Raw genomic sequence first — 20,048 nt, forward strand, 5'->3', positions numbered from 1 at the left:
AGGGGCCTAGAGGGACACAAATCTAATCTGGTCCTCAATGTATTAGAATCCATGTATGCAGAATGCTCTTAGATCGATTGAAATCCATGGGAATCACTTACCACCAACTGATTTCCACATACTCCATTTTTCAAGATGGAAACCACTGTTATGAGAGTTACATTGTTAAAATAATAAAATCCTGTACAGTTCTTGTCTCTCAGGTGTACGCTATCAGGGTTCAAATTGAATCTTTGTAAATTACACTTCTTTAAGGAAACTTTAATTTCCTGACTTCCACATGTTAGTGCAGGAGCTAAGACTTCTGAGGCTAGAAAAAGAAACCAAAATAGTGTGAGTCCATTTTGAAATTATGTTCCTGATTACTTTTTTCAGTAGGATTTCATAACATTCTTTTGGGTCTATGTACTAAAGGAAAATATGAAGGAAAGAGCAACAGATTTCTGTCAGTTTTTCCATAATTATCTCCTCTTATTTACTTTGTACAGCCACCCGCAGGTGGCATGCCTGGAGGGGTATCAGGGCAGAGCTAGGTTGCATGCATGGTAATGAGATTAACCGTTAACATTGGGCATGTACATTGTACTCTCCACTTCTCTGTCTGACAAAATCATCTGTCACCTCTGATTTCTTTTGAGTAGAGCTGGGTTGTATATAATCAGTAAATATTACATATAGTGCCTCTCTGTTTCATTATAAAACAGTACAGTGTATACTGAGAATAATGTAATGTGCACTGATTTAAATAATCAAGAGCAAAAATAAAAGCTTGTTTAGAATTGGGAATCAGTGATAATGAGAGATGATGAATTCAGCTTACTCATAGCAGCTTCCAAAGAATAGGAAGAAAAAAAACCGAATTGTCATAAGAATACAGATGTGCTGACTGTCTCATGAATGTAAAATAGTGCATTTCACCCTGTAATAATAACATCAATGAAAATATTTTAGATTAGTTCCGCTTTAATAGGTGACTTTACTCTCTATTTAGTCACTCCATCCAGTAACCACAGTAGTATCCACAAGGGTGCTGTCACATGGTACAGCTACATCCCTGATGAGGTGTCATTAAGGGGGCATGGCTGTATCCTTGTGGTGGAATCCAATTGAATAGCACTGGGGCTATTAAATAAGCAGAACAGTTTGGAGATATAGGAGACTCAAAGCAGTATTCTGCACTGTAGACAGGATAAAAAAAGAAAAAGTGCTTTTATAAATGAGCCTTTATAATTATCCCTCATTATAATCCCTCACTTTAAAACAGCACTTTACTCCCCATCAGGTGAGAAAGACAAATATTGTTTGTACAAATTATATTTCCCCTTCAGCTCTACTCTAAACAATTCGACAATTCATTGGTACTTCAACATCAGGGCCCTGTTTCACACAATTGCGTAAAGAAAAAATGGATTCTGTCACCGATCCCTCACATAACACAGAACAGGCCAAGAAGCAGCCAGACATGAATACTTGTATCTCTTACCACTACCATTACTGGTGCTGAGATATCGCTATACTTTTTATATCAGCAACTTCATTAGCACCACCTTTACTATAACACCACTTTGACAAAGTATTGTAAGACTTATAGCTGCGGTTTGTGTTAGTTTCAGATAGATTCTTTTGAACTTACCAGAAGTATTATTAGCACAGTAGCAGCTGTATCGTCCACCAACCAACCTACATTCTTCATTAGCAGCACATGAGCAAGAATTAGCAACTGTGGCTGGATCTGAAAAGACATATTGTTCAATACTGCTTATGTAAAAATAACTACATAGAAAGAAAACCAAATGATATACTAAAATTGCATCTATTTTAATCAGATAAATAATCAGCTGGCACTGACTAAAATAGGGCAGACATTTTGTGAGTATTTATTTAATACCAAAAGAAAACTACATGAAAAAAAACAATTTTAAAGAATTTTACTGAACATTTTTATTTTATGTTGCTGATGATATTGGTGCTGATGATGATGATTATTACTATTGTCATTATTGTAATAAGCAGGTGAGTGTAAGTTTAGTAAAGTAAGAGCTTATTCACACAAGTGTAGCATGTACTTCTGGAGATTCAACGTAATTAGATATGGCCGCTTATCCGGATGACTATCAGTGGCACTATGTAGCTGCTTCTGACTGTTTCCTTATTGACCTTCAGTTGATAGTAATTCATTTATTAGCATGAAGGCTACATTATACCAAGTTGTGGCCATTCATTCACATTACGTATGTAGTAAGTACTTGTGTACCTATGTTGTGGAGGAACTTATCGCCTTTTGCATTCTGCTCAACATTCGTATTCAGAAGCATCAGCTTCAGTGAAAAGAAACTGCTAGTCATCTCTCGTTAGCTCACCAGCCACTTATGATCCATATTGTGGGCATTATGGGCAGCATGGTGGATTAGTGGTTAGCACTTCTGCCTCACAGCACTGGGGTCATGAGTTCGATTCCTGACCATGGCCTAATCTGTGTGGAGTTTGTATGTTCTCCGCATGTTTGCGTGGGTTTCCTTTGGGTGCACCAGTTTCCTCCCACATTCCAAAAACATACTAGTAGGTTTATAGGCTGCTGTCAAAATAACCCTAGTCTCTCTCTCTCTGTGTGTGTGTATATGTTAAGGAATTTATATTGTAAGCTCCTATGGGGCAGGGACTGATGTGAGTGAGTTCTCTGTACAGCGCTGCAGAATTGCTGCAGAATTAGTGGCTCTATATAAATAGCTGATGATGATGATGATGATGATATTGTGCCAGCTAAATGCTCAAAGGAGCTTCCTCCTCTTTCTGAGGAGGGGAAAACTTGCCAAAATCGTCTTCCTTGTTACTTTCTGCACTTTAACCTTTCCTGTGCCCTCTTCTGGGTGCTTTCTCCTTAGATATGTAGGCCCTCTTGGATTGCAGAGACACAGAGAATGTTGCTGATCTGGACATTGTCTGCAAGGTGAAACTTTCCTTGATACTGAAGATTAAGCCAATGGCCATAGAAGTATCAGATGGACGACTCATTACACAATCATCAGTAACCCAGAAGGGTTTTCGGGTGCTGCTGTGTGTTGATTCGATACACTGGGATCTGATCTCATTCAGCACAATCCACGGAAGGCTGGTATGTGCCACTACCCAAAGTGAGGAGATAAAGTCCAGACCCGAAGAGCTACCCGAGCAATACCTAGGTTTCATCAGGGTCTATGACAAAATGTTGGCAGAGACACTATTGCCTCACAGAGATTGGGACAGCCCATTCGACATACTGCATGACACCATGCTGTCAAGGGGCAGAAAATACTTGCTGCCTGAGCCTGGTACAAGGGCCAAGAATACCTACATACAGTAGAACTTGGAGTGACAGTTCAAGATGTGTTCAGGGCCCAACCACTGCAGGATTAATTTTCATGGTGAAGAAATATTGTTCCTTAAGAACCTGCATCAACTCTCGAGGGCTCAACTAATTCTCGAATAGGAAACAGTTCCCCCTCCCACTCTTTGAAAGACTTTTGTCTTCACCAAACTGGACCAGGGATGGGCCTACAACTTCATCTGTGCCCCAAGAGGGTGGCACATGGAGGACGCTATTCAACACAAAGGGGGGTATTCAATTGATGGCGTGATCACCGAAAATCGAGCGCTCGAAAAATATTACCGTTAATACGGTAATCACTCGCTGAATTTCAGCTCGCAGCTCCCTGAAATCCAGCGAGTAAATTACCGTATTAACGTTTTTTACGCGCAGATTACCGTATTAACGGTAATATTTTTGAGCGCTCGATTTTCGGCGATCACGCCATCAATTGAATACCCCCCAAAGAATGGGCATTACGAATATTGAGTCATGCCATTTTTAGATTGAAGTATGAATATATAATTGTATGTGTAAGCTATTATAAACATCCCCTTTTTTTACTTATTTGTTTTTATATATATTTGTCATAAGTAATTTGATTTTATGTTTTTGAGCATGCTATCACATACTGGCCTTTTTTTGTATTTGCTATGTATCATTTTTAGATACTTACACCATGTCATTGGACACCTATACAGCTATTATGATGTGTGTCCATTAGGGATGTGCACCGGGTATTTTTGGTGTCTCGTGTTTTGTGTTTTGGGTTCGGACTTGCTTGCTGTTTTGGGTTCGGATTTGTTTCGCAAAACACCTGTCGAAAGGTTTTGGTTCAGATTTAAGGTTTTGGATTCGGATTTATTTTGAAAAAAAGCATAAAAAGTTCCAAAATCAAGTTTTTGGGCTTATTTTCACTCCTACGCTATTATTAACCTCAATAACATTCAATAACAATAATTTCTACTAATTTCCAGTCTATTCTGAACACCCTCACACCTCACAATATTGTTTTTAGTCCAAAACGTTTCACCGAGGTAGCTTTCTGGACTGCATAGTGGAGTGGTCCCGGTACCCAATTTGGTACCGGGGCCACAATATATCACCCTCAACTGGTCTCAATTCCACCAAAAAAGTATCTGGTCTGCGTAGTGGAGTGGTCCCCACAATATAATAAAAAATCCCTCAACTGGTCTGAATTCCACCAAAAAAGTATCTGGACTGCGTAGTGGAGTGGTCCCCACAATATAATAAAAAAAAACCAATTGTTCTGAATTCCACCAAACAAGTATCTGGACTGCGTAGTGGAGTGGCCCCGATACCCAAGTTGATACCGGGGCCACAATATAATAATAAAACCCTCAACTGGTCTGAATTCCAGGGAACAGATGGCGGACACCGGATGGACGTCTAAAACCAACATAGCAGTTAAGGGCGCAGTTCCTCTTTTTTGTGACTGCACAAACAATTAACGTAGTAATAGAAATAACAGGTTTTTTTTTGTTTTAAATATAGAAAGAAAGAAGGTAGTACTAGAAATGGCAGTTATTTATTTTTTTTTAAATAGAGAAAGAAAGAAGGTAGTAATAGAAATGGCAGTTATTCGAATCCCCAGGAGAGTCTAAGTGGGGAGAGCCACAGAGAGATTATTTCCCTCAGTTTCTCTAACAGGTTGTTAGTGTTGTGCCTCTTCTTAAAACCTGTGATACATAACTACACACACTCGGCATAGCTTTTACAAATTATCTACCGCATAGGAGAGTACCACTTTACTGTACTTTAATAGCAGTACCTATTATTTTTGGGTACAGCAACAGTGAATGATCGTAGTTAGACTTTTAAATAGCAGTACAAGCTAGATTTTTTAAAATGTTGTAATATTTTTTTCCAAGTATTTTTGGAAAAATTTTTATTATTTTTTTTTTAATTAATTTTTTATAATTTTTTTTATAAATTTAAATTTGTTTTTTTAGAACTTTTGGATAACTTGGAAATAACAATGCCCTTAGCAGAACAGACCACAGGACACAGGAAATACAGAAAGAAAGAAGGTAGCAATGGAAATGGCAGTTCCTCTTTTTTGGAACTGCACAAACAGTGATGAAAATGAAGGTGGAGCTGGTGGCATGTCACGGTCCTCTTCAGAGGACAATCTCCTGACCAGCAGGTCTTTGCACCGCTGTAGACTTGTGTCCGCCGGAAACAGAGACACAACATACGCTTTAAACCGAGGATCGAGAACGGTGGCCAGAATGTATTCCTCTGACTTTAAAAGACTGACCACCCTCGGATCCTGGCAAAGCGTACGAAGGGCTTTATCCACAAGAGCTACATGCTTGGTGAAATCGCAATGGTGTACCAGCTCCTCCTTCACTTTCTCCAGCTGCTTCTGCAAAAGCCTGATCAGGGGAATCACCTGACTCAAGCTGGCAGTGTCGGAACTGACTTCTCGTGTGGCAAGTTCAAATGGCTGCAGAACCTTGCACAACACGGAAATCATTCTCCAGTGCGCTTGACTCAGGCGCATCCCCACTCCTTTTCCTATGTCGTAAGTGGCTGTGTAGGCTTGAATGGCCTTTTGATGCTCCTCCATCCTCTGCAGCATATAGAGGGTGGAGTTCTAGCACGTCACTACCTCTTGTTAATTTAGATTGCAAGGCTTGTAAATACTTTGAAGATAAAAAAAGCAGGCTGCACAGACTGTGGAGCTAGAAAGTGAAATTAAATACTCCACGTTACTTTGGTGGCTATCTATGCCCCCCCCCTTCACCCTACACTTGTAGTTGAATATAAAAAAAGCAGCCTGCATAGACTGTAGAACTAGAAATTCAAATATACAAAGAAATGGACAAAGGCAGTTTGGTATCTGTCTGCATCAGATCCCCTCTCCACTAGGAGTAAAATAGAAAACTTTTCAGCCGTTATATAATCTAGAATATAAATAGAAATTGAGAAAGGCAATTTGGTATCTGTCTGCATCATAATCATCAACATCCTCCTCAGCGCCAGCTACATCAATATCCTCCTCCCGGTGTACAACATTCACACCTTCATTAGCCAAATCTGTAACTGGACTGTGGGTGATCCTTCCAGCATATGCAGAGGGCGTGCTGCAAATGGTGGAAGGAGCCACCTCTTCCCGTACAGTGATGGGAAGGTCTGGCTTCGCAACCACCAACACCCTCAGTCTCGCCTTGGGGATTTGTGATAATTTCTCTTTAGAAGGCAGAGTTGTTTGCTGTGTTGTTGCTGACAGCATAACTCTCTTAAATTTTTTGTGGGGGGGGGGAGGAGGGATTCGTTTCATGGGTGAAGCTGAACCACTAGTCATGAACATGGGCCAGGGCCTAATCCGTTCCTTGCCACTGCGTGTCGTAGATGGCATATTGGCAACTTTATGTTTCTCCTCACATGATTTTAAGTTTCTCTTTTTGCTACTTTTACTGAACTTGGGCTTTTTGGATTTTACATGCCCTGTACTAGGAGATTGGGCATCGGGCTTGCCAGACGACGTTGATGGCATTTCATCGTCTATGTCATGACTAGTGGCAGCAGCTTCAGCATTAGGAGGAAGTGGGTCTTGACCTTTCCCTACTTTATCCTCCAAATTTTTGTTCTGCATTATATGTAGCACAAGAGAGTGTACCCGGAAGCCACACACACTCGGCAAAGCCTTTAAAAATTATATGCAGCAAAGGAGAGTACCACTGGACTGGAGTTATACAGCAGTACCACTGGACTTATACTGCAGAATGAGTGAAATTTGTAATATGGCAGTAACAACAATGGACTTATACTGCAGAATGAGTGAACTTTGTAATATTGCAGTACCACTGGACTTATACTGCAGAATGAGTGAACTTTGTAATATAGCAGTACCACTGGACTTATACTGCAGAATCAGTGAAATTTGTAATATGGCAGTAACAACAATGGACTTGTACTGCAGAATGAGTGAACTTTGTAATATTGCAGTACCAATGGACTTATACTGCCGAATGAGTGAACTTTGTAATATTGCAGTACCACTGGACTTATACTGCAGAATGAGTGAACTTTGTAATATAGCAGTACCACTGGACTTATACTGCAGAATGAGTGAACTTTGTAATATTGCAGTACCACTGGACTTATACTGCAGAATGAGTAAACTTTGTAATATAGCAGTACCAATGGACTTATACTGCAGGATTGTTTTGGGATATTTTATATATATATATATATATATATATATATATATACACACAAGTTAACCCGTGCATGATACTCATGCATTTTTTGTCAAATAATGTCAGTATATCAAATTTCAGGTCATTCGGATGAGCCCTTTCTGAGAAAATAGTTTTTTCCACAGACACAGACACACACTAACACACACCGCTACACATGCAGGGGCGGATCTAGAAAATGTTTGTTCCCCGGGGGGATGTTAGGGCGGGGCAATTTAGGCCCCGCCCCCTTTCCGACTTCTGAGGCTGCCGGGGGCTGCACAGTATGTGCAGGTCCGCTCGGCAGTGACAGGCAGGGACAGTGTGTTTAGAACACAATCAGAGCAGCCGGGCAGCACACTGTCACTGCCAAACGGACCTGCACATACTGTGCAGCCGTCGGCAGAAAACCCCTGCTAGGGGGGGGGGGGGGGGGGGCGATTGCCCCGATTGCACCCCCCTGGATGTGCCACTGTACACATGTGTTCATGAGGTAAAATTACCTCACGAAAATGAGTTTGACCCCTCAACTCGTCAATAATGTCAGTATACCAAACTTCAGCCCTTTTTGAGGGTTTTTTTCCACACACACTAAGAATTTAGTAGGTCAGTTAACCCCGTGCATTCTAGTCAAATCAAGCTACTTAAGGTGTTAAAAACTCCCCACTGTCACCCCCGGCAACCACCAACCACCCCCAACTGTCACTTCTCCTTCAAGAAATATATAGGTCAGTGTATAACTCTGCCCAGCAGGTGGCGCTGCAGCTTGGTTTTTTTTTTTCACACACACACAGACAGACTAACACATGCCACTAGACATTTATATTATAGATATATACATATATATATATCTATATATATATCTATATCTATATATCTATATATATATATATATATATATATATATATATATATATATATATATATATATATATATATATATATATAGGGAAGGGCGGCACCTTCAGGTGTATAGACAGTGTATATAAACACTAAAGTACACAAAATAGTCCAGAGTGGTAGATATAACAGAACGGTGTCTATATATGCACCGCAAGTGAATCATAAAACTGATGTGCAGGATAAAAGCATCAATTGACATATATTGATCGTGCAGAATAATAATAAGTGGCGTGCGTACCAGATATATAAAATTAAACCGCTTATCTGTATAGTAGCTCCTTAGAAATCCCGGAGTATAATCTGTAACCAAATCTCCTTAGCGATGGAAAAATGTATGTTCTAAAACAACCGCAACACCAATCTATCTACCAGTATTGTGCATTGTAATATTGGTAGCTGTTGGTATTAAAGGATAAAACACTATGTATCCTTTCTATTTTCCCTGTTTTGTTGAAATCTCTCCATCTTGAAAATTGTATGAGAGAAAATCCACAGGAGAAATATCTATGTGATTCAAGCAAACCAGTAATGATGATATGTGATGAATTACACCATTTATCGTGTAAGTGAATATCATGGTGTGACTACATGTTTTTAATCACAATTTCTTGCATGACCCACCATAAAACATCACGTGGAGGGGCCTTTCTTACTATATGTGAAAATCTTTTAAATTAGAATTGAACACATGAGGTGTGCCTAAATAAGGGGAATATCACTTGATTCATTCTGATACATGTTCTTCTTTTTTTTGAGGATAACAATACCTATAGGAATTTTTCCCCATAAGTTCTGGTAACTATTTTCAATATATGGGAGAAGAATTTGAGAATTCAGTGAATATACATCTAGGTGGACTATTTGATCAATTTATGGTATGGACTCTAGATAACTCTGGATTTGATTGTACTGTATACATTTGTATGAGCAAAAGTTTAGCGCCGTAGGTTATACTCCATTTTTTGTTATACGCAACACCAATCTCATCCGCTCATCATAAAAAGGAAATATATAAAAGGCCATATGGTGTAGTATTTCATTAAAACATTTTAATCAGGTATAGCATTTAGAGTACAAACTCATAATATATATGCTTTAGATAGTCTTATCTGTAAGTAACTGGTCTGCAGTCTCATCCCCTTAGGTAGTAGAAATCCCTCAGCAGGCTCCACACAGAAGCTAGGTGCAGGATGTTCAAAAAGTATATGTCTCAGGGTGTAGCAGTATAGCCAGTAGTCTCCAGATATAGTATAGAGGCTCAACGCGTTTTGTTCAATCAATGAACTTCATCAGGAGTAGTAAGATTAATTATGTGAACATTTGGGTCTGATATATGCGATGCGTGGCGCCATTTTGTGCCCGCATCATCGGTGACGTCATCACTCATGCGCGAACCTGCATTCGGTCCCGCGATATAGCGGCTATGCATATAAGTTAATTTGTAAGTTATGGGGTGTGAATTACTGTGGGGGACATCGGTTCTGTGCCCTTTAAAGGGTTTACAAGGTGGGAACAATTGTGGGTATGAGTAATGAGAGTAAATGAAGTGTGGGCAGTGTATCCCTATAGGGGGATATATCGGTGGCCATGTTGGATAAGGGCATGCTGTGTGGAGCCCAAGTTACAATATTTTTGTGACAATTAAATAGTACATTACAATTACAGTGCAAATTCCTAGATGACCATATAACACGCTGTACATATATACATACATATGGGTCATGATGCCATAATAGATGCATAAACACAAATGTTGCAAATACAGGTATATACTAAGATATAAAAGGTACATAACATATGATAAAACATATAGTAAAAACACTAGTTTACACAGTCCTAAGTATATTCAATATCAATAAAGGAAATTAAGATTAAAAATTAATATTAGAAATAAAATTATTAGAAAATACCAGCAGGAGACATCATTAATCCATTACTAAACGCTCAAAAGTAATTCAAACTAGGGGTTCATAATTGGGGTTATAGAAAAGGGGCTATTTCATAGTACTCATTAAGGCCTTGTGGTTCTAGGGTCCCTAATTCAAAGATTAAGAACATTTCCCTTTGTGAGAGTTTGGTATCTAAAGCCCCACCTCTTGGACCTAACGTGACATTTTCAATTGCTCTGAAGTTCAGTTCGCAGATATTTGAATTATGTTTCTGTAAGAAGTGACGTGATACTGAGTGGCTTTCAACTTTGTTTTTAATGTTCCTCACGTGTTCTTGTATCCTCAAATTTAAGGGACGTTTAGTCTTCCCTATGTACTTGAGACCGCATGAACACTCTAGTAGATATATCACCGAGGTAGTTAGGCAGTTCATAAAGTGCTTGGTTTGGTATTCTTTACTATTATTAAAATGATAAAAAGTCTTTTTTTGATTGTATATCTGCAGATGTTACAGTGGTTACATTTATAAAAACCTTTAGTGGCTAGAAAGGTGTTTGTGACTGTTTTTTCATTTGCAAGCCTGCTTGGAGCCAGGAGATCTTTCAGATTCTTGTTTTTCTTAAAGATAACTACTGGTTTATCTGGAAGGATACTACCAAGTATGGGACCTTTCTTCAGGATGTTCCAGTGTTTGTTAATAGTAAATTTAGTTTATATATAGTGGGCGATCTAATACAAATATAAAATTAGCCCATTAAAAACAGGCTAGAGCACATAACAGTTACATAAAATACAATCAGTAATGGACATAACAACCTAAAATCTGACTACAACCATAAAATAAATCTGCATCTTAACTATACACTTCAGATTAGAGATCACCTAAAAAAAGGAAAACAGTATTACTTCTCATGAAAAGGTTACACTAGAAAAGATGTCATCTCAAATGCTTCATTGAGACCTTTAGGTGCCAGTGTATCTAATTTATACACCTAATACATCTCTCTACAGGTGAGTTTTTTTGCTAGGTCTCCACCACGTGCACCCAACACCACATGTTCAATCCCTTTGAATTTTAAACCACTAGGGTCCGCATTTTGACATACTAAAAAATGACTAGATACTTTTTGCAGGTCTGACTTATTTCTAATGGCCCTAACATGCTCTTGAAGTCGTAGCTTGAGGGCTCTCTTAGTTTTACCTATATACGTCTTACTACAAGGGCATTATAATAGGTATATAACTGACACCGTTAGGCAGTCAATACGATCATGAATTTTATATTCTCTCTGATGTGATGAATCATAGAATACTTTATTCAAGGGAGAAACAAATTTGCATATGTTACAGTTGTTGCATCTAAAAGAACCTTTTCCCAGTTTAACCAAAAATGTCACTTTAGTATCCTTCACATCCTTAAGTAAGCTGGATGCTAATAAAGATTTTAAACTTCTAGTTTTCTTGAAAACAACATCAGGTTTAGATGGAACTACAGAACCCAAAATTGGATCCATACAAATGGGCTTCTAATGTTAATTAAAAATAGATTTGATCTTCCTATCATCTTTGCTGAATTCAGTAATAAACGGAACAATCTCCTTCCTCTCCTCCTTGTTTCTGTTCTTTTATACCAACATATCTTTCCTATCTACAGCATTTTTTTTCTAAAGCATCCGAAATGATTGAATCAGGGTAACATCTCTCCTTGAATCTTTCTGCAAAGATAAGAGATTGTTCTTTATATACATTCTCATCAGAACAATTTCATTTGATACAATTAAATTGTGACCTAGGGATATTATCTTTCGACTTTGTGAGATGGCAGCTATCATAATGCAAGTAGCTATTTATGTCTACATCTTTATTAAATGTTTTGGTTTGGATTTTAGTACCTTTATTTTTAAGAACCAGATCCAAATACTCTATATTGGTGTCACTAGTTTTTGATGTAAAATTCAAATTATAATAATTCACATTCAAATAGCACAAAAATTCCTCCAGAGGCTGATAAGGACCATCCCAAATCAAAATGATATCATCTATATATCTACGGTAGAAAATGATGTATGTAGAAAATGGATTACTTTTACCATAAATATATTCAGATTCCCATCTACCTATAAGGAGGTTGGCGAAACTAGGGGCAAAGATAGTCCCCATCGCCGTCCCGCAGATTTGTAGAAAAAAGTCATCCATAAATTTAAAGTAATTTTGAGTTAATATAAATCATATCAACTTACAGATAAAACTCTTGAGTCCGTTATCTAAATTTTGATCTAGTTGAAGAAAATAATTTACAGCTTCTATCCCTTTTTCATGGTCAATAGACGTGTACAAAGCCTGTACATCTATTGTAACCCACTTGAAGCTGGATTTCCATTGGATATCCTCCAGGAGTTGCAATAGGGAAGTGGAATCCTTTAAGAACGCTGGTAAATTGATCACATACTTCTTGATTAAATAATCTACATACTGTGACGCCTGAGATGTTAAAGACCCAATCCTTGTTATTACGTGTCTCCCAGGGGGCTTTTCTAATGTTTTGTGCACCTTTGGCAGATAGTAGAAAATCGGAATAACTAGTGAATCCTGAAGAAGAAATAGATACTCATTCCGAGTCAATATAATCTCTTTCAATGCCTCATATAAGATCACTTTTAACTCCTCCACAAACTCTACAGTGGGATCTTTTTCTAGTTTTCTATAAGATAATGCATCACCTAGTAGTCTCATTGCTTCTGAGATATAATCAATCCTATTTAGGATAACAATCCCCCCCCCACCTTTATCAGCTTGCTTAATTACGATCTTCTCATTATTCATTAGATTATCTAGTGCCTTTTTCTCAGAGGGTGAGATATTCCTTTTGAATCTTCTATTAGCGTTAACCTGACATAAATCCTTTTTGGCTAGCTGATAGAACATCTCTATATTGCTACCCCTGGATTCTAGTGGATAGAACTTAGATGGTAATTTTAAATCTGATTCTGATTCTTTAGAGTTCACCAATTCAGTGACATTCTCATTTCTTTTCAAAAAATGCCTTTTGAGCGTGAGTCTTCTAACAAATCTGTTTAGGTCTAGAAAGAGATGAAAATCATTTGATGTATTAGTAGGCGCAAAGGATAAACTCTTATTTAATAGTTGGAGCTCATCTGTAGTAAGAGTGTAATCAGATAGATTAAATATACCTAGAGGTTTAGGATCTGGGGATTCCTCTAGTAATGCCTTCTCTTTCTTTCTCTTAGATCCCCCTCGTTTACCTCTTCGTCTATATATCTCCTTTTCATGGGAGATGCTATTTTCATATTTTCTCTCAAATGGAATTTTTTGCAAACGGTATCTTCTTTGGGTGTTGGGGTAGGGGATAAAAAATCTTCCTCGGCACTCCAAAACCTCTCCCTCTGCAACGGGGAAAACCAATATCTAAGATTCAGATGTTGTGGTAATCTCTTATTAGATGGACCCCGATGTTGATAGGGTCATTAATCCAATAATTTGTATCTATACAAATTGTCATCCAACTGCGTTTTCTCTAGTATTTTAGAGGAACCTTCATCAATACGTTGTCTAGCCCAACGATAGACCTGATTACCCGCATAATCTCTTTTATCTCTTTGATATTTTTTCTCTTTTCTTTCTATAACTTCAGATTCCAATCTATCAATTTTTTGTGTAACACTTTTTCATTAATCTTATAATCCTCTTTAGATTTATAACTTTCAGCCTTAGATTCTTTATCCTTCAATTCCAATTGGACTGCTGTAAGATTTTTTTTTGTTTCTCAGAGACAATCAGTCTCACTAGATTGATAGAACATTCATCAAGCGTTCTATCCCACTCTTTCATAAACATAGGATTATCTAGACCAAAAGAAGGGGTCTTCTTAATTCTCAAACCTCTAGGGACCCTTTTACTTTTAATATACTCTTCCAATCCAGCTATGTCCCACCATAATCTGATTTCCTTAGCTAATGTTCTCTCTAAGTTCCAAAAAATTTGTGTCTAATAATTCTTGTTCATTATACATGGTACCAGTGTCATTAAAGATTTTTTGACAATATTCAGTTCTTCTACTTTCAATATTCTCAGATCTAAACATATTGAAAACTAGGAATATAGCAGCTCAGCTTAAAGTGCAAACAGTGACAATGTGAAACCCAATAGTTTTAAGCTGTGTAAGCGCTTATAAAGTGCAGATAAAGAGTAGAAAAGTGAAACATGGAATAATACTTAAATTACAATAGGCAGCTCCTAGATCATTCAACACCTGTCTGCAAGTGACGCACCTAGCAGATAAAATACAAAAGAACAGGAGCGCCATACACAGTGCATTAAAAGTGTAAAAATTGTGATATTCACACGTGTAAAAATTCCCGTACCGGAGGTTCAAATCATTTGCGCTTAAATGATATAATAAGGAGATCCCTCTAATGGCGTCAATACTGGACACTGGAAAGCATATGATCCTGGATACACCAGATACTCCTCCTAGACGTCAGCAGGATATTTCCAAGTGGCTAGAATCTCAAAATAGGCCACAATAGTATAATACCGTCATATAAGCAGACACACTGATCTATGAGACACAATATATATCAGCTTATCTGTCCTCTCACCCACGCAGATGGAGCGGTGGAATCCAGCCGGCAACACCCCACACCTTAGCAGCATGTAACGGGAATCAGACAGGCACACCTCCGATGCGTTTCGTCTTCCACAAAGACTTTTTCAAGGAGTCATAATTGGATCAGTGGCTGAAGACTTATAAGTACTCAAGACCTCTTCACGGAAACCAATTGGAACATCGTTTCCAAAACGCGGGTGGGACTACCTTTAGCCCGATACGTCACTTCCGGTATATGGTAAATAGTATACGGCTGAACTATCTAACATTATATAATGCGGACCCTAGGGATTTAAAATTCAAAGGGATTGAACATGGGGCGTTGGGTGCACGTGGTGGAGACCTATATATATATATATATATATATATATATATATATATTATATATATGTATATCTAATATATATATATATATGTATATCTAATATATAAATGCTTAGTGGCATCTGTGTGTGTGTGTGAAAAAAAAACAACAAGTTGCAGCGCCACCTGCTGGGCAGAGTTATACACTGACCTACTAAATTCTTAGTGTGTGTGGGGAAAAAAATTCAAAAAGGGCTGAAATTTGGTAGGGCTCAAACTCATTTTCGTGAGGTAATTTTACCTCATGAACACACATTAAAAAGGCCGCTTGCGTCGGGAAGTAACGCTCTTCCCCTGAGGAGGCCTGGGCTAGGCCCAAATGCATGACAAGAACCTTTTTAAGACCTTAAGTAGCTTGATTTGATTAGAATGCATGAGTATCATGCACGGGTTAACTTGTATGTATGTGTGTATGTATGTGTGTATATATATATATATATATATATATATATAATGTACATTTGGCTTCCATCCTTTGTCTATAACAAGGAATCAGTAGAGAAAAACAAAAGGTGCCTCCTAGGGAAAAACTTATGAGTCGTGATCTTATTTTATATAGAAAAATGCCTACCAAATATAAGATCATTAACAGTTTTTTAGAGAAACAATTTTGCTCTTTGTTTTTCTGCCTGCTTTTTTTTTCTTGCAATCCATCAATGTGCCTGTATATACAGAGCTATATTATATAGTTATTATATAATATATATATTATATATATATATATTACGAGCCGTGGCGGTGCCCAGCCGCCGCGACTCCCCTACCTCCGTCCCGGCCGTCGCTATGACGACCGGGACGTCACTCCCGGGGGCTCGTCCCGGCCGTTGCCTAGGCAACGGTCGGGACGCTGAGAGAGAGAGCGCTGCGTCCCAGCAAAGGAGAACTGCTGGGCTCGTGCGCAACTAAGGCAAGCCTGCGGGCTAATTAATGCAGGGGCTGAAGTTACAGGCATTAGCCTGCAACGGTGTGTGTGTCTGTCAGGGTCTAGCCCTGATTGGTCTGGAGCCATATTGCTGATTAGCCTACAGGGGTGCTGGCAAGCTCTGATTGGGCCATCTGTGTATTTAAGGCAATGAGGTCTGCTGCCTCATTGCCAGTTATAGCTTCTGTTTGCCAGTCTGCTGACCTGCTCTTTGCCTTGTTCCTGTTTGCTGGAAATTCTACTGACTACCCGTGTATGACCTTTTGCTTGGATTTTGACCCTGCCTGTGTTTCTCGTGACCTTGACCTCTGGCTTGAATACCGACCTCCCTGTCTGCTCGTGACCCCTGACCTTGGCTTGTTTATCGGATGTGCTACCTGCTGCCGGCCCTAGACCTCCGCTTGGATCTTACCCCGCTTGCCTGGGTTCTCCCCAGCCGGTACACACTTCACGACCCTCTGTCAGTCTGCAGCCCAGTCTGTCCCCACCATTAGGGGCTCCAGTGAACACCTGATTGGCAGAGTAGACTCCGGGTTGTGTTGTGCCGGCTGGAGGGGTTCCTAACATTATAACCGGCCTACACACGGAGACGAGGTTGGAATGGATGCAAGCGGATCCACACCGTCTCCGGCACAAGCCCTAGCAGGCCATGTTGAATCCTTGTACCAAATGATCCAGGGATTGGCTGAGCATTTGTCCGTTCAGGAAGAACTTGCAAAACCCTCACAATCCACTTCAGAACCCACCTGTGAACCTAAAATGAATTTACCGGATCGGTTCTCCGGAAATAGATCCCTGTTCTGGAATTTCAGGCATAGCTGCAAGCTCTATTTTCGGCTGAGACCCCGCTCTTCCGGGTCAGAGCAGCAAAGAGTCGGGATTATCATTTCTCTCCTACAGGGTGACCCCCAGTCCTGGGCCTTTTCCTTGCCGCAGACCAGTCCCGCCATACAGTCAGTGGACGCTTTCTTCGAGGCATTGGGTCTATTATATGAAGACCCGGATCGAATGGCCTCCGCTAAAGCTCATCTATGGGCCTTGAAACAAGGCCGGCGGTCGGCAGAGGAATACTGCGCTGAATTTCGTAGATGGTCACCCGACAGCAGATGGAATGACCCTGCCTTACGAAGTCAGTTTCGTCTAGGTCTGTCGGAACAGATTAAAGACTCTTTGGTGCAATACCCGACTCCTACTTCATTGAAGGATATGATGCACCTCGCCATTAAAATTGACAGAAGAATTAAGGAACGCAAGTCTGAGAAGGAGGCATCTTCTCTTCCATCTGCCTTGATTCCTGCTGTCACGGATGACGAAGAGCCTATGCAACTTGGAGCATATCGTCTCTCCCCTGAGGAAAGAGACAGGAGGCGATCACAAGGCCTATGTCTCTATTGCGGCACTAAGGGCCACTTCTCCCGTTCCTGCCCTAATAAGCCGGGAAAAGAGCATGCCTAGGGAACAAGGGGAAGGTTCACCTAGGTCTGCAAATTGTTTCCTCAAAAAATGCTGTGTTAATCCCTGCACAACTCACGTCTAGTGCCGGTTCAGTGAACCTGTCGGCCTTCATTGACAGTGGAGCTGCAGGTAACTTCCTCGACATCGGATTTGCCCGCTCTGCTGGAATTCCGCTGATTAAACTCAAATCTCCCATTACGGTATGTGGCTTAGATGGTAGTCCATTGCCAGGCGGCAAGATTACCTGGGAGACCCCGTTACTACAATTGAACATTGGAGCTCTCCACACGGAGTCCATAGTTTTATTCCTTATTGAATGTCCGTCAGTTCCCTTGATTCTGGGCCACCCTTGGCTATCCCGTCATAACCCTGTCATGGATTGGGTAAAAGGAGAAATTGTCCATTGGAGCTCTTATTGTACACAGTCTTGCTTGACACTACCTCTGCATGTGGTTCAGTCTATTCCGGAGCAGCTTCCCTCACAGTATCATGAGTTCTGGGATGTCTTCTCCAAAAAGGCCCTGATACTCTACCACCGCACCGAGAATTTGACTGTGCAATCGAGCTAATTCCTGGTTCTAAATTACCCAAGGGACGCTTGTACTCTCTCTCCGGTCCGGAGACCAAATCTATGCAGGAGTACATTGACGAAAACCTGGAGAAAGGCTTCTTTGGGCCATCCAAGTCTCCAGTAGGAGCAGGATGCTTCTTTGTATCCAACTAAGAGGGGCAACTATCTTCACAAGAATTGATCTCCGTGGTGCATATAACCCCATACGTATAAGAGCAGATGATGAGTGGAAGGCGGCCTTCGACGCGCTTTCGGGCCACTACGAGTATCAGGTCATGCCATTTGGCCTTAGTAATGTCCCTGCAGTATTCCAGGATTTGATTAATGAGGTGTTACGTGAGTTTCTGGGACACTTCATTGTTGTTTACTTGGACGACATCCTCATATATTCAGAGTCATTGTCAGTACACAAGTATCGTGTCAGACAAGTCCTACAAAAATTACGGGAACATCATCTCTATGCTAAACTCAAAAAGTGCGAGTTCCAGGTCCAGAAGGTATCCTTTCTGGGTTATATAATGTCCTCAGAAGGTTTTTCCATGGACCCTACCAAGGTCCAAGCAATCCTGGACTGGGTACAACCGAATAACCTCAAGGCGGTCCAGAGATTCCTGGGATTCGCCAATTATTACAGGAGATTTATTGGCGGCTTTGCTGATATCATGGCTCCTATCATCACCTTGACTCGCAAGGGAAGCGATCCAGCTAATTGGTCTCCACAAGCAATAATGGCATTCGAAACCCTGAAGAAAGCCTTCGTGTCTGCTCAGGTACTTAGACACCCGGATCCTAAGGTAGCATTTATTCTTGAAGTTGATGCCTCTGACGTCGGTGCTGGGGCCATCTTGTCACAAAAAGATCCCCATACTCACCGCTTACATCCATGTGCCTCTTTTTCCCGTCAGTTCTCTTCAGCGGAAACCAACTATGATGTTGGAAATCGAGAACTGTTAGTAATTAAATGGGCCTTTGAGGAATGGCGACATTGGTTGGAAGGTGCTGCACACCAGATCTCCGTTATTACGGATCATAAGAATCTGCAGTATATACAGTCGGCCAAATGATTGAACCCTCAACAGGCTCGTTGGTCGCTGTTCTTCACCCATTTTAACTTTATAATCACCTACCGTCCAGGTTCTAAAAATGTCCGGGCAAACGCCCTGTCCAGAAGTTTCCTGGCACACCATGCTCCAGTTACTAGTCCAGAGCCTATTGTTCCTGTGTCTATGATCCATGTCGGGTTAACCCAAGACCTGAGCTGTACCTCACGAAGGTTTCAGAGATTAGCTCCTGATAATACTCCGGTATAATGCTTGTTTGTCCCAGTTCATCTAAGGAAGGCAGTCCTTGCTGAAGCTCACAATAATCAGACTGCTGGACATCCTGGAGTCTTCAAAACAGTGGAAATCCTTTCCCGTACTGTATGGTGGCCGTCTTTGTCCGCTGACGTCAAGAGTCTCGTCCTGTCTTGTGAAGTTTGTGCCAGGAACAAAGTTCCCAGGACTCGCCCAGTAGGTCAATTGGTTCCGTTGGCCGCTCCTGCAAAACCTTGGACACATTTGTCCATGGACTTTATAGTTGATCTGCCACCCTCTGCTGGACACAATACCATTTGGGTTGTGGTAGACCGGTTTAGCAAAATGTCACATTTCATTCTGTTAACCAGGCTTTCTACGGCTCGAGATTTGTCCGTCTTATTCATTCAACACATTTTCCGTCTCCATGGACTCCCTACTGACATTGTCTCCGATCGGGGTTCTCAGTTCA

The 20,048-nt window shown here is 40.3% G+C and overlaps 1 protein-coding gene and 1 pseudogene across 1 annotated transcript in view; one reads left to right on the top strand and one right to left on the bottom strand.

Annotated features, from left to right (window-relative positions):
• The window catches only part of LOC142098491 (uncharacterized), a 182,959-nt pseudogene that overhangs the window by 63,943 nt on the left and 98,968 nt on the right, over window positions 1-20,048 (top strand).
• LOC142098027 (uromodulin-like) overlaps window positions 915-20,048 on the bottom strand; it is a 30,558-nt gene continuing 11,424 nt past the window's right edge. The window contains exons 3-4 of the mRNA XM_075180443.1: window positions 1,634-1,732; window positions 915-919 (exon numbers count right to left, since the gene is read on the bottom strand). Of these exons, the coding sequence (XP_075036544.1) occupies window positions 915-919; window positions 1,634-1,732 (104 nt within the window). The remainder of the gene's footprint in view (window positions 920-1,633; window positions 1,733-20,048) is intronic.

This window comes from Mixophyes fleayi, chromosome 7, assembly GCF_038048845.1.
Source record: "Mixophyes fleayi isolate aMixFle1 chromosome 7, aMixFle1.hap1, whole genome shotgun sequence".
Classification (NCBI taxonomy): domain Eukaryota; kingdom Metazoa; phylum Chordata; class Amphibia; order Anura; family Limnodynastidae; genus Mixophyes; species Mixophyes fleayi.